Source organism: Coregonus clupeaformis, chromosome 17 (genome assembly GCF_020615455.1).
Source record: "Coregonus clupeaformis isolate EN_2021a chromosome 17, ASM2061545v1, whole genome shotgun sequence".
Lineage (NCBI taxonomy): Eukaryota > Metazoa > Chordata > Actinopteri > Salmoniformes > Salmonidae > Coregonus > Coregonus clupeaformis.
This window is the reverse complement of record NC_059208.1, coordinates 48,645,139-48,661,024: the sequence shown is the minus strand read 5'-3', so window position 1 is coordinate 48,661,024 and position 15,886 is coordinate 48,645,139. Positions and strand designations below refer to the sequence as shown.

The 15,886-nt window shown below is 44.7% G+C and overlaps 2 protein-coding genes across 4 annotated transcripts in view; both read right to left on the bottom strand.

The window, feature by feature from the left end:
* Positions 1-5,870: 5,870 nt before the first annotated feature.
* mrpl3 (mitochondrial ribosomal protein L3) lies at positions 5,871-12,241 on the bottom strand. Its single transcript, XM_041901971.2, has 11 exons — positions 12,023-12,241; positions 11,417-11,500; positions 11,230-11,321; positions 11,036-11,127; positions 10,828-10,926; positions 10,577-10,676; positions 8,037-8,097; positions 7,813-7,924; positions 7,615-7,692; positions 7,332-7,409; positions 5,871-6,241 (listed from the first exon to the last, which is right to left on the bottom strand). Exons 1-11 carry the CDS (start codon positions 12,103-12,105, stop codon positions 6,095-6,097), a joined length of 1,026 nt encoding a protein of 341 aa, XP_041757905.1. The 5' UTR covers positions 12,106-12,241; the 3' UTR covers positions 5,871-6,094.
* A 1,548-nt stretch (positions 12,242-13,789) lies between these two features.
* The window catches only part of LOC121586651 (copine-4), a 12,327-nt gene continuing 10,230 nt past the window's right edge, over positions 13,790-15,886 (bottom strand). For all 3 annotated transcript variants that reach the window (XM_041903546.2, XM_041903548.2, XM_041903547.2), the window contains one exon: positions 13,790-14,645. In XM_041903546.2, coding sequence (XP_041759480.1) covers positions 14,511-14,645 — 135 coding nt within the window. In that variant the 3' untranslated portion in view covers positions 13,790-14,510. The remainder of the gene's footprint in view (positions 14,646-15,886) is intronic.

Genomic DNA, 15,886 nt, shown 5'->3' with positions numbered 1-15,886 from the left:
CTCCTCACCCATCCTCCGCTATCCCCCCTCCCCATCCTCCCCCCACCTTTCCCGGGCCAAAAATAACCCTATCAGCACCTACTCACTGTCTTAATCCCTTACCTCTGAACACAACCATACCATAACCAGATCCCAAACGTAGTCTAACTATACCGTAAACAGCTAACCCTGACTACATCCCAATCATAGGCCAACCATATACCCAAACCATAACTACAGTGAGGGAAAAAAGTATTTGATCCCCTGCTGATTTTGTACGTTTGCCCACTGACAAAGACATGATCAGTCTATAATTTTAATGGTAGGTTTATTTGAACCGTGAGAGACAGAATAACAACAACAAAATCCAGAAAAACACATGTCAAAAATGTTATAAATTGATTTGCATTTTAATGAGGGAAATAAGTATTTGACCCCTCTGCAAAACATGACTTAGTACTTGGTGGCAAAACCCTTGTTGGCAATCACAGAGGTCAGACGTTTCTTGTAGTTGGCCACCAGGTTTGCACACATCTCAGGAGGGATTTGTCCCACTCCTCTTTGCAGATCTTCTCCAAGTCATTAAGGTTTCGAGGCTGACGTTTGGCAACTCAATCTTTCAGCTCTCTCCACAGATTGTCTATGGGATTAAGGTCTGGAGACTGGCTAGGCCACTCCAGGACCTTAATGTGCTTCTTCTTGAGCCACTCCTTTGTTGCCTTGGCCGTGTGTTTTGGGTCATTGTGAATACCCATCCACGACCCATTTTCAATGCCCTGGCTGAGGGAAGGAGGTTCTCACCCAAGATTTGATGGTACATGGCCCCGTCCATCGTCCCTTTGATGCGGTAAAGTTGTCCTGTCCCCTTAGCAGAAAAACACCCCCAAAGCATAATGTTTCCACCTCCATGTTTGATGGTGGGGATGGTGTTCTTGGGGTCATAGGCATCATTCCTCCTCCTCCAAACACGGCGAGTTGAGTTGATGCCAAAAAGCTCGATTTTGGTCTCATCTGACCACAACACTTTCACCCAGTTCTCCTTTGAATCATTCAGATGTTCATTGGCAAACTTCAGACGGGCCTGTATATGTGCTTTCTTGAGCAGGGGGACCTTGCGGGCGCTGCAGGATTTCAGTCCTTCACGGCGCAGTGTGTTACCAATTGTTTTCTTGGTGACTATGGTCCCAGCTGCCTTGAGATCATTGACAAGATCCTCCCGTGTAGTTCTGGGCTGAATCCTCACCGTTCTCATGATCATTGCAACTCCACGAGGTGAGATCTTGCATGGAGCCCCAGGCCGAGGGAGATTGACAGTTATTTTGTGTTTCTTCCATTTGCGAATAATCGCACCAACTGTTGTCACCTTCTCACCAAGCTGCTTGGCGATGGTCTTGTAGCCCATTCCAGCCTTGTGTAGGTCTACAATCTTGTCCCTGACATCCTTGGAGAGCTCTTTGGTCTTGGCCATGGTGGAGAGTTTGGAATCTGATTGATTGATTGCTTCTGTGGACAGGAGTCTTTTATACAGGTAACAAGCTGAGAATAGGAGCACTCCCTTTAAGAGTGTGCTCCTAATCTCAGCTCGTTACCTCTATAAAAGACACCTGGGAGCCAGAAACTTTCTGATTGAGAGGGGGTCAAATACTTATTTCCCTCATTAAAATGCAAATCAATGTATAAAATTTTTGACATGCCTTTTTCTGGATTTTTTTGTTGTTATTCTGTCTCTCACTGTTCAAATAAACCTATAATTAAAATTATAGACTGATCATTTTTTTGTCAGTGGGCAAACGTACAAAATCAGCAGGGGATCAAATACTTTTTTCCCTCACTGTACATCCCAATCATAGACTAACCACACCCTAGACCTGACCACATCAACCACACCCTGACCAAAACCATGACCCCACGTTTGGTACACACTTTCTCTTAACGATGGTGCCAATACCAGAGAAATGTATCTATGCATCAGTGAGGTGCTACTAAGGTACTTATTCAGGTTTATTCATGTCTTATTAACTGTTTATAAAGCGTTATTAACATGTTACTAGTCTTACCAATGTTGTATTACAGCAATGTTCCGGTTTTATAACGGTTTATTCTTTGTGTTCATGTTTTTCATTTTGATGATCTTTGATGACTTATTTTGGTTTAAAATAAAGTGTATTACAACCTACTGCCACGGACATATAAAGATCTTTGATTTAAATGATTGTCCCACTATGAATTAACATTTGCTACATGAGTGCATTTCTCCTCATGGCCACTAGATGTCAGGTGTGTTCCATGGTTGTGACTGGCGAACTCATACTGTAGAAAAACAGTTCTGATTTATTCTGTTCAGGGATCCTATCATTCAACTGACAAATTCACATGCTGCGTGTGTAGAGGACACTAACACATGTACACACATGACACACACACACACACTCGCACGCATGCACACACACACACAAACTAGAGATGTACAGTAGATTAGAGCACATTGCAGGCCAGCACTGTAGAAGATTAGAACACAGAGCACTGTAGTAGATTAGAGCACAGAGCACTATAGTAGATTAGAGCACTGTAGTAGATTAGAGCACAGAGCACTGTAGTAGATTAGAGCACAGAGCACTATAGTAGATTAGAGCACAGAGCACTGTAGTAGATTAGATCACAGAGCACTGTAGTAGATTAGAGCACAGAGCACTATAGTAGATTAGAGTACTGTAGTAGATTAGAGCACAGAGCGCTGTAGTAGATTAGAGCACAGAGCACTGTAGTAGATTAGAGCACAGAGCACTGTAGTAGATTAGAGCACAGAGCACTATAGTAGATTAGAGCACAGAGCACTGTAGTAGATTAGAGCACAGAGTAGTGTAGTAGATTAGAGTACTGTAGTAGATTAGAGCACAGAGCGCTGTAGTAGATTAGAGCACAGAGCACTATAGTAGATTAGATCACAGAGCACTGTAGTAGATTAGAGCACAGAGCACTATAGTAGATTAGAACACTGTAGTAGATTAGAGCACAGAGCACTGTAGTAGATTAGAGCACAGAGACTGTAGTAGATTAGAGCACAGAGCACTATAGTAGATTAGAGCACAGAGCACTATAGTAGATTAGAGCACAGAGCACTGTAGTAGATTAGAGCACAGAGCACTGTAGTAGATTAGAGCACAGAGCGCTGTAGTAGATTAGAGCACAGAGCACTGTAGTAGATTAGAGCACAGAGCACTGTAGTAGATTAGAGCACAGAGCACTATAGTAGATTAGAGCACTGTAGTAGATTAGAGCACAGAGCACTGTAGATTAGAGCACAGAGCACTGTAGTAGATTAGAGCACAGAGACTGTAGTAGATTAGAGCACAGAGCACTGTAGTAGATTAGAGCACAGAGCACTGTAGTAGATTAGAGCACAGAGCACTGTAGTAGATTAGAGCACAGAGCACTGTAGTAGATTAGAGCACAGAGCACTGTAGTAGATTAGAGCCGAGCAGTACTGCGATGCTTTGTAGCTCTGCAAGATAATGACTCCATGTTTACTGTTTACCTGTGTGTGTTTGTGCATGTTCGTGTGTGTGCACATGCAGGAATGTGTGTGTGCATGTGTGTGAGAGAAGGATGCAGGTGTGTGGTAGAGAAGGGGTTCCTTCAGTCAGCCTCCAGCAGTGCTACCGGTACCCAAACTGGGAGAGACGTGGTGCCACCGGGGTGTATATGTGTGTGTTGATTGTGATTCCGGGGTAAATAAATGTCAATCGTTTTCAGGGTGTCACGGAAACCATCACAACAGGAAGTCAACCCTGGGATGTCAACCAATCAATACAAGGGAGAGGGTGGGGGTGGGGCAGTGGGAGAAAGCAGAGATAGTGAAAGAGGGGAGCGAGAGCGAGAGATAGGGAGAGAAAGAAAGAGAGAGGTGTTAAGGGAAGTGAAGTCAGCACTCTCTTCGTCTGGCCCAGAGGCCCTCGAGATCAGGTTAATGTGACATAGAGTATGCTTGATGTGCCGTGCTGAGTGTGTGTGTGTGTGAGAGAGTGAGACAGAGAGAAAGAGAATGTTAGCACAGACACAGGGATGACATTTCTCTCCCTGGCCTGAAAGGAAAGCTATTTAACCTATCACAAAGGCCTTTAGCTGAGCTAAAGAGAGAGGAAGAGAGAGAAGGGATGGAAAGAGTTGCCAGGTTACTGCTTGTGTCCTGCCCACCTTATTGCTCATGAGGGATGAATAAAGGTGCATTGAATTGAATCAAGGTTGAATGATTAACCACAGAAGAGTTCTAGTCGGGAGGATTGAGGTCAGAGGTTTCATGCTACTCCTCGTCATCCATGATTATGGTTCTGTCAGTCTCACTGGTGATGTTAAGGGTTAATGTTGAGCAGCTGCTCATCCCGCTCTTATCTGTGTCATGCGTATGTGTGTGTGCGTGTATCATACAGACAGACTGTCAGTGTGGTGGGGTGACCGAGGGTTAATGTAGAGAAGCTGCTTCCTTCAAATAACACACTCAATTATTAATATCACACAGCGCTCTCCACACACACACACGGCGTAGCTGAAGTTCACTTATGTGCACGCGTGTGTGTCTAGGGAGATAGAAGCAAATCGGTAAACTCGGGGAAAGTGCTGTTTTGGCCGAACAGCTGATGTCTCAGCATCAGCCAATCACAAACACTTAATCTACTACCTGCTAACCAAGTCATCATTAGTGTGTGTGTAGAGTGCAAGTGTTTCAGTAATCGAAATACAATATCCATAATGTGGAGGCAGCAGAATCAGACTACATCCATCAAGACGGTCACACACACGGGGTGCCCATGCACACCCTTCTGATAACACCTGATATAAACGATTGTGGACATGATATGACCACAGGCCGCATGCTAGTAGCAGCTGTAAACTACGTCATAGAGTATCATGTACTTAGATGTAGATATTATAGTGTCATATAGATGATCTATTATAGAGTGTCTATCTGTAGTACAGTAGCCGGATGCTCTGCAGTAATGGTGCAGTGCAGCTTCTCTCTGTCTGCAGTGTACACACACACACACACTTTAAAAGGAATGTCTGTCCCATTAACGCCAAGCAGAGAGGCTAAGAGAACTAGAGGGAAAAAGGAGAGAGGAGGGGGAGAGAGGAAAAGAGGCAGGAAGATGAGGTGGGAGAGAGATGGATGGGGGGATAGATAGAGATGTGGGGGAGGCCTGTTGTGCAGAATAATTAGAACAGACATTTCTAATGGTAACATTCCTGTTTCAGAGGCTCTGTGTGTGTGTCAGTGTTCCAGGACATCATGGGGAAATCATTGCTGTTAATAAAACTCCAGAACATAATCATGTTGACATAAAACAAAGAGAGGGTGAAAGGTAGAAAAGGAGAGATCTCTCATAGGAGTCAGTCAGAATAACAACATTGACAGTTTTCATAAACCCTATTCTATAGTGTCTTCAACACACCAGCCACTAACCCCCCATATTCTCTCTGCGTATCTCTCAGCGGTTCTGCTGCAACATTAATGTCCTCATTTATCCCCCCTCCTCTCTTCCTCTCCTGCTCCCTGCCTGTCACCCTCCTCCCCGCCTGTCATCTTCCTCTCGTTTATCCCCCATTCCCACACACAAATGTCAGCCTTTGTGATTCTGCAGCCCTCCCTCTGTCCAATCTTCTCCCTCCCTGCCTCTCTCCATCTGTCAGCTTCCCGACCCTCCCTCCATCTCCCTGTCTCTCTCTCCCTCTCTCCTGGTTCTTCTGTTCAGTTTGTCCCTCTGGGGGACCCTTACATCACTCCTCTGGTTACCATGGTTTTGGAAACAGGGATGACTGAACTCTGATCATTAGAGTGAAAGAGTGACAGAGAGGAAAAGAGAGAGAGAGAAGATAAATAATGAAAAGGAAACTTATTTCCAGGAAAGGATGTTTAATGTCCCAGACACAATATGAAATCATGACTACAGAGGGGTGTGGCTAGAAAACATTTAAATAGTTGACTGTTAACCCTACATGTCACAGTTGGTCACCATAACAATGAGATGAGATTATGTGTATATCTGTGTGTAAGAGTTAGGGCTCTCTGTGTGTGTGTGTGCGTTAGAGTGTGAGTGAGGGCTGTGTGTGTGTGTGTGCGTTAGAGTGTGAGTGAGGGCTGTGTGTGTATGAACATGTCTTCATCGTACAGGTCTTCAGGCAGCTGTTCGTCCTCCTCACAGAAGAACGTTGGAAACGGAGGGTTGATGTTCTTCTCCACAGAAGTCGGTAGGTTAGAGTCCCTCACCTAAACCATATGATTGGACAAACAACATGTCAGTAACTTTATAAAACCATATGATTGGACAAACAACATGGTCAGTAACTATAAAACCATATGATTGGATAAACAACATGTCAGTAACTATAAAACCATATGATTGGATAAACAACATGTCAGTAACTATAAAACCATATGATTGGATAAACAACATGTCAGTAACTATAAAACCATATGATTGGATAAACAACATGTCAGTAACTATAAAACCATATGATTGGACAAACATGCCAGTCACAGGAGGTTGGGGGCACCTTAATTGGGGAGGACTGGCACGTGGTAATGGCTGGAGTGAAATAGGTGGAACGCTATCAACATCAAACATATGGTTTCCATGGTTTCCATTTGTCTGATGCCATTCCATTCATTTTACATTTACATTTTAGTCATTTAGCAGACGCTCTTATCCAGAGCGACTTACAGTTAGTGAATACATTTTTTTTTTTATACTGGCCCCCCATGGGAAACGAACCCACAACCCTGGCGTTGCAAACGCCATGCTCTATCAACTGAGCTACATCTGCCGGCCATTCCCTCCCCTACCCTGGACGACGCTGGGCCAATTGTGCGCCGCCCATGAGTCTCCCAGTCGCGGCCGGCTGCGACAGAGCCTGGATTCGAACCAGGATCTCTAGTGGCACAGTTAGCACTGTGATGCAGTGCCTTAGACCACTGCGCCACTCAGGAGCTCGTTCCAGCCATTATTATGAGCCGTCCTCCCCTCAGCAGCCTCCACTGATGTCAGTAACTATAAAACCATATGATTGGATAAACAACATGTCAGTTACTATAAAACCATATGATTGGATAAACAACATGTCAGTAACTATAAAACCATATGATTGGATAAACAACATGTCAGTAACTATAAAACCATATGATTGGGTAAACAGCATGTCAGTAACTATAAAACCATATGAATGGATAAACATGTCAGTAACTTTATAAAACCATATGATTGGATAAACAAAAGGTCAGTAACTTTATCTGCCAGACCAATAGAAGAGCACCTAGGAGCACGGTAAGTCTGGCTGTGATGGACAAACGTGTGTCTTACCTTCAGTAAGCAGTTCTTGTGGCCAGGGACGGAGCCGTGAACATAGATAACATTATACCTAGTGTTAACTCTCCATACCTAGAGAGAGAGAGAATAGAGTCGGACGTTTGTGCAAGATATTGCTTTTGGGTGTTGTGGACCAGTTAGATAAAGGGTTTTGGCAAGCACTCAGAATGGGACTACTAAAGAGAGTACAAGCTCTGTTTTTCACACTGCTCCGATTATCCACAAAGGTGCTTACATGGACTCAGAGTGTATGTGTGTGGGTTGAGGGGGTGCGTACCTTTAGGCCGTGGGCAGTGTCAAACACATTTCCCATCATGCCTGGCATCTTCTTCCCTTTGAAGACTTTGGCTGGATCCTGAAGAGAGACAAGTGTTTAAGTGTGTGAGTGCGTGTATGTGAATAAGATATTACATATTTATTTAGATGTATTTATTTTCCCCCAAACATTTAAACAGTCAACTATGGTGTGTCTTACCCCTCCAGGTCCCGAGGCTCCAGGTCTGCGGTGTGTTTTGGTCTGGCCGTGAGACGCTGGCTGACCTTTAAACCCATACCGCTTCATCACCCCCTGAAAACCCTTACCAATACTACACACACACACACACACTTGAGAACAAAAAATTATTCTAGAAATAGAACATAGAAATTGAACAATTCTCCAGAGACAGAGAGAGATGAGGGCGGGGAGACATAACTCACGTTTTGGCTGTAACATCTACATATTGTCCTGGACGGAAGTGTGCTGCATAGAGAGGAGTGCCTGGAGTGGACACACACGGAGAGAGAGGGATAGGGTTATACAGTGTAGTTGGATTCTGTACCTAGTTTGATGATGGCAGTGTGTTTATAATGTGTGTGTGTGTGTTTTCGTATAGTCTGTGTGTGTGTATATGGTGTGAGTGTGTGTGTGGACCACAAGCAGCGTGAGTAGAATGGTATCAAACACATGTTTTCCATATATTCCTGCCATTATTATGTGCCATCTTCCCCTCACCATCTTCCTCATCACGCTTCAGGATTGTTTTGATCACGCAGACTGGGATATGTTCCGGGTAGCTTGCAAACATTTTGTTTATCGGGAAGTGTATAGGAGATGCCATACCCACTGAACTACTAAAATCAGAAACCGTGGATAGATGGCAGCGAAACTGAAAGCACGAACCACTGCATTTAACCATGGCAAGGTGACTGGGAATATGGCAGAACACAAATAGTGTAGTTATTCAATCCATAAGGCAATCAATTAGGCAAAACGTCAGTATCACGATAAAGTGGAGTCGCAATTCAACGGCTCAGACACGAGACGTATGTGGCAGGGTCTACAGACAATCTCAGACTACAAAAGGAAAACCAGCCACGTTGCTGACACCAACATCTTGCTCCCGGACAAGCTAAACACCTTCTTCGCCCGCTTTGAGGATAACACAGTGCCACCGACGCGGTCCGCTACCAAGGACCGTGGGCTCTCCTTCTCCGTGGTGACGTTTAAACGTGTTAACCCTCGCAAGGCTGCCGGCCCAGACGGCATCCCTAGCCGCGTCCTCAGAGCATGCACAGACCAGCTGGCTGGTGTGTTTATGGACATAATCAATCTCTCCCTATCCCAGTCTGCTGTTCCCACATGCTTCAAGATGGCCACCATTGTTCCTGTACCCAAGAAAGCAAAGGTAACTGAACTAAATGACTATCGCCCCGTAGCACTCACCTCTGTCATCATGAAGTGCTTTGACAGACTAGTCAAGGATCATATCACCTCTACCTTACCTGCCACCCTAGGCCCACTTCAATCTGCTTACCGCCCCAATAGATCCACAGACGATGCAATCGCCATCACTCTGCCCTATCCCATCTGGACAAGAGGAATACCCATGTAAGAATGCTGTTCATTGACTATAGCTCAGCATTCAACACCATAGTACCCTCCAAGATCATCATTAAGCTTGAGGCCCTGGGTCTGAACCCCGCCCTGTGCAACTGGGTCCTGGACTTCCTGACGGGCCGCCCCCCAGGTGGGGCCCCACAAGGGTGTGTACTCAGCCCACTCCTGTACTCCCTGCTCACCCATGACTGTGTGGCCAAGCACGCCTTCAACTCAATCATCAAGTTTGCAGACGACACAACATTAGTAGGCTTGATTACCAACAATGACGAGACAGCCTACAGGGAGGAGGTGAGGGCTCTGGGAGTGTGGTGCCAGGAAAATAACCTCTCACTCAACGTCAACAAAACAAAGGAGATGATCGTGGACTTCAGGAAACAGCAGAGGGTGCACCCCCCTATCCACATTGACGGGACTGCAGTGGAGAAGGTGGAAAGCTTCAAGTTCCTTGGCGTACACATCACTGACAAACTGAAATGGACCACCCACACAGACAGTGTGGTGAAGAAGGCGCAACAGAGCATCTTCAACCTCTGGAGGCTGAAGAAATGTGGCTTGGCACATAAAACCCTCACAAACTTTTACAGATGCACAATTGAGAGCATCCTGTCGGGCTGGATCACCGCCTGGTACGGCAACTGCACCGCCCGCAACCGCAAGGCTCTCCAGAGGGTGGTGCAGTCTGCCCAACGCATCACCGGGGGCAAACTACCAGCCCTCCAGGACACCTACAGCACCCGATGTCACAGGAAGGCCAAAAAGATAATCAAGGACAACAACCACCCGAGCCACTGCCTGTTCACTTCGTTATCATCCAGAAGGCGAGGTCAGTACAGGTGCATCAAAGCTGGGACCGAGAGATAGAAGCTTTTTTCAATCTCAAGGCCATCAGACTGTTAAACAGCCATCACTAGCACATTAGAGGCTGCTGTCTATAGACATAGACTAGAAATCACTGGCCACTTTAAGAAATGGAACACTAGTCACTTTAATAATGTTTACATCTCTTGCATTACTCATCTCATATGTATATACTGTATTCTATACTATTCTACTGTATCTTAGTCCATGCCGCTCTGACATCGCTCGTCCATATATGTATATATTCTTAATTCCATTCCTTACTTAGATTTGTGTGTATTGGGTATATGTTGTGAAATTGTTAGATATTACTTGTTAGATATTACTGCACTGTCGGAGCTAGAAGCACAAGCATTTCGCTACACCCGCAATAACAGCTGCTAAACACGTGTATGTGACCAATAAAATTTGGTGTGTACCTGGTTTGATGATGGTGGTGTGTGTTTATAATGTGTGTGTGTGTTCGTATAGTCTGTGTTTATATAGTGTGTGTATATACCTGGTTTGATGATAGCATTGTCAGAGACTTTAAAGGTGGTGACTTTCTGTTTGGGAGGAACTCCGGCCAACCTAAACATCTCCATCTCTTCATCTGTCTTCTACAGGGGAGAGTGAGAGAGAGAAGCGGGAGAGAGAGTGAGAAGGAGAAAGAAAAAGGAGACAGAGGGTGTGACAGAGAGAGAGAGAAAGGGTAAATGAACTACTTTATACAGTATGGCTTACAGTGTAACAGTGTGCCATTAAACTTACGTAGAAGGGCGATGCGTTCTTCCCTCCCACCACCAGGGCGGCAGTGTGTCCATCGTACTCCTCTTTAGACAGGTACTTCAACACATGGCAATCCTGCACCTTCAACACACACCACCACCTGTGACTTTTGTTTGACTGTGTGTTTTTGCATGTGTGTGAGAGATTGTGAACATGTGTGTGTGGTGTCGTGTGTACGTATGTGTGTTACCTGTAGCATGGTCACCACGTGTCTCTCTCCTGTTTTGGTCCAGACTGGGGCCATGCCCAACTTCACTGCAACCAGCCCTACCCGCCGACTCTCTGGATGAACACACACATTAATACTCCCACCCACCCAAGCACAAACGAAAACCAACAACTCTCACACACCACACAAAGTGAACACACAGTGAACACACACACCCTCTGTCCATTCTTGTCTGGGCCAGGGCTCATCCTTCAGTGGGTGGAGCTTAGCAGCTATCTGTCGATTATACTCCTCTCCCAGACTCTTCCTGGAAAACATGCGAGAACACAATTCATTCAATACTTATATTGCATATATTCTACAGTACTTCCGGTGTATTGGTGGAATACACACACGACCAACCTCATATATGATTTATTATCCTCTGTCAGATGCTCCTCCCACCATGTTGTAGTCTTCACTGTCCGAACACTCTGAAAGAGACAGCTGTAGACAGAGAAAGAGATGATTAAGGTATGATACAGTTGGGGTGCATTGACTTTCATTGGTTTTGGTTAGAAAGGGGTAAGAGATAGCAGTTGGATAGTGGCTAGCTAGGTAGCTAGATAAACCCAAAGCGGATTATTGTCCATAAACTACTTCCAAGGTAGCTAACGTTAACAATTTAAGTAATTTGAGTGAACTAGTTACCCCTTTCACTTGGCATTCCGTAGGCAGTGGCACTGTTGGCTGTCACATCAGCTGACTATTTAGGTTTGGGACACAATATTGGGAGTCCCGATGTAGTGTCCCAAACCTAAGTTACAGTACTGACTATCTAGAATTATAAAGTTAGCTAAATAATTTACTAAAACTACAGTAGCTAGTAGCCAGCTAGTTAGCAGTCTGTCACCAAAACTGCAGTAGTTCGCTAACTATCGGTCACAAGAACTTCAGTATCGTTAGTTAAAGTAGAGCCTACAGGTAACGTTAGTTAGATAGCTAGCTTAGCTAGTGTGTCAACGTTACCTGTCGGCTGCTACCGCTCCGGTTCGTCCAGCTAGCACACGTGCTCCTCTGTAGAGAAGAACTCGGCAGGTCCACGCAGCCATTCCGTTATTATTCCACTCACGAGGCTAACGTTACCGATAAAATATATATAAACTCTAATGTGGAAAAAGGCATCAACTTAGCAGCAATCCCATAGCTTCATGCCTGTGCCCTGCTGTGAAATGTCACCCTGAGCGTTTCCGGTACGGCTAGGAAATAATTCCGCTGGTGCTCCGAACTGTAGTTCCGCTTCATCGATTGGAATGTTTCAGTGTCTTCAAATCAACATTATGGAGAAAAATGTAAACATTATACACACATACACCACGGTACCAAGACATGGTTAGGAATATTTATTGCCTTTTTCGAGTTACATTGTGAACTTCATTTTTTTTTTACTACAGGTGTCCAGTCAGTGGTAAGTCTTATCAACAAACTCTGATTTGCAAAGGGGGTCTTGCTGAAAAGAGATGTTTAGATACTTGTGAGCCAATGGGTTTGATGTTTGACAGAGATGGCTAGTTGATGATGGATGAAGTAAGGTCTTAGTGATGAGTTTGGAACGGGGCACAAAACCTACAGGAGCTCCCCCTCACATCTTCCTGCTTCCCATTTACATTTTAGTCATTTAGCAGATGCTCTTATCCAGAGCAACTTACAGTTAGTGAATAATTTTATTTTATTTTGTATACTGGCCCCCCGTGGGAATCAAACCCACAACCCTGGCGTTGCAAACGCCATGCTCTATCAACTGAGCTACATCCCTGCCGGCCATTCCCTCCCCTACCCTGGACGACGCTGGGCCAATTGTGCGCCACCCATGAGTCTCCCGGTCAGCTGCGACAGAGCCTGGATTCGAACCAGGATCTCTAGTGGCACAGTTAGCACTGCGATGCAGTGCCTTAGACCACTGCGCCACTCAGGAGACCATATGCTAGGTGCCCAAAGCATATGGCTGAGTTGTACAGAACATCCTCCTACTCTTCTCCTCCTCCCTCTTTCCACCTCATCCACTCCCTCCATCCCAGAGAGCTCAAGTTCCTGAGAGAGCGGAATTGGAGAAATCGTTGTCCGTGTTCGGAATACTGATGATGCCAGTCGGAATGGGGATTATTCCCAGTGTTCTGATGCGTTGAGTTTGTCCTTGTGGTTTGTATGAAGATGAGCGTCTGATAAATAACCATGGGAAGCAGACTCGTGTATGTGTGTATGGTTTGTATATCAGGCTATAGTCAGCACTGCAAGCAGTACTGCACAGACAGATAGACAGAAAGACAGACAGACAGACAGATAAACAGACAGACAGATAGACAGACAGACAGACAGATAAACAGACAGACAGACAGATAAACAGACATACAGATAGACAGACAGACAGACAGACAGATAAACAAACAGATAAACAGACAGACAGAGAGATAAACAGACGGACAGAGAGACAGATAAACAGACAGACAGACAGATAAACAGACAGACAGAGAGACAGATAAACAGACAGACAGACAGATAAACAGACAGACAGATAAACAGACACAGTCACACAGAGACAAGGGCATCTGGGAAACAGTAGTACATGATGTGATCTGGTTTGTAATACAGTAAAGAGCCTAATCCACAGAAACATCAGCACATGCACGTACACACACACACACACACACACACACACACACACACACACACACACACACAGACAGAGCTATTCACTCAAATGACTTACAAGTTAATAAAGAAGGTTATGAAATTACTACAATTGTAGTTATCTATTTATTTAGCAAACTCTCAACAAACTTGTAGAAAAGGAAGTATATAACACAGCTTACAGTATATAACCCTAACCCCTTAAAAGCCACACTCTGTAAGATGTGCATACCATCAAAGAGTTGGCCACCAACAATAACGTAAACAACAGAGAACATTCATCCAATGACATTTTTACATGCAAATATCATTTCAGTTTATATGAAATATATCATTAGTGCTGAAGGAATGACATTCCATGAGAGCAACGTTACTCTAAACATGATTTGAAGCTATACATGATTTGTTTACAAAGTCTTCTATGTTGTCAAAACCCTAAACAATGGAGTAATACTGTATGTTATTATAAGGTAAGACTCTTACTAATCTCTATTTAGCCTATGCTGTATGTAATATTGTTCAAAATCTTAAAAGTCACGTTTAAAAGGTGTGTGTGCGTCTACAAGTGTGTCTGTTTGTGGGTATGTGTGTTATGTATATACACACAGAATATGTGAAATAATGACTTTGTAAGATATAAAACCCATTGGGCCAGCATGCAGTAATACACTATGTAGTTAAACCCACCAGATCAAACTACTTCTCTGAGCTACACTACTGTATCCAGGGTGTGTGTGTATGTGTGAGTGTGTATTAGTTTATGTTTATAACGTGTGTGTATGTGTGTGTGTTTAATGTGTGTGTGTTTAATGTGTGTGTATGTGTGTGGTCAGGGGCTGAAGGGTCTGGTAGATTCGTCGTAGTCAGACAGACATTTGGGATGGATTCCTTTGGCATTGTAGTAATCCACCACCTGATTGGGCACCTCTGCTAACACACTCTTAGCTAGCGCAGCCGGGGACGCCTGGGGAGACACACACACCAACACACACACACATTACACACGTTTACACACACACACTGATATTATACACACAGTTGCGAGTGCACTGACTCCTCAAAGACTTTCTCTGTCTGTTATTTAAACTGTACAGTGATTACACCAACCCCTTTGTCTGTTTCACTCTCCCCTCTCCCTCCCTCTGTCCCTCCCTCCCTCTCTCTCCCTCTGTCCCTCCCTCCCTCTTTCTCCCTCTGTCCCTCCCTCCCTCTCTCCCCTCTCCCCCTCTCTGTCCCTCCCTCCCTCTCTCTCCCTCCCTCCCTCCCTCCCTCCCTCCCTCCCTCCCTCCCTCCCTCCCTCTCTCTCTCTCCCTCTCCCCTTCCTCCCCTCATCTACCTGTTATTACCAGGTCTCTCAAGGTCTTTGTCCTTCTGATCCTCTTTGAAAGGGAACTACAGAGCAGAAAATCACCTCTCTTTAACCACCTCTCTCACGCTTTCTCTCTATTTTCTCTCTATTCGGTCTCTCTATACAGTGGCTTGCGAAAGTATTCACCCCCCTTGGCATTTTTCCTATTTTGTTGCCGTACAACCTGGAATTAAAATTGATTTTGGGTGGGGTTTGTATCATTTGATTTACACAACATGACTACCACTTTGAAGATGCAAAATATGTTTTATTGTGAAACAGACAAGAAATAAGACAAAAAACTGAAAATCGGAGCGTGCATAACTATTAATCCCCCCAAAGTCAATACTTTGTAGAGCCACCTTTTGCAGCAATTACAGCTGCAAGTCTCTTGGGGTATGTCTCTATAAGCTTGGCACATCTAGCCACTGGGATTTTTGCCCATTCTTCAAGGCAAAACTGCTCCAGCTCCTTCAAGTTGGATGGGTTCCACTGGTGTACAGCAATCTTTAAGTCATACCACAGATTCTCAATTGGATTGACATCTGGGCTTTGACTGGGCCATTCCAAGACATTTAAATGTTTCCCCTTAAACCACTCAAGTGTTGCTTTAGCAGTATGCTTAGGGTCATTGTCCTGCTGGAAAGTGAACCTCCGTCCCAGTCTCAAATCTCTAGAAGACTGAAACAGGTTTCCCTCAAGAATTTCCCTGTATTTAGCGCCATCCATCATTCCTTCAATTCTGACCAGTTTCCCAGTCCCTGCCAATGAAAAACATTGGTGTTCTCGGGGTGATGAGAGGTGTTGGGTTTGCGCCAGACATAGCGTTTTCCTTGATGGCCAAAAAGCTACATTTT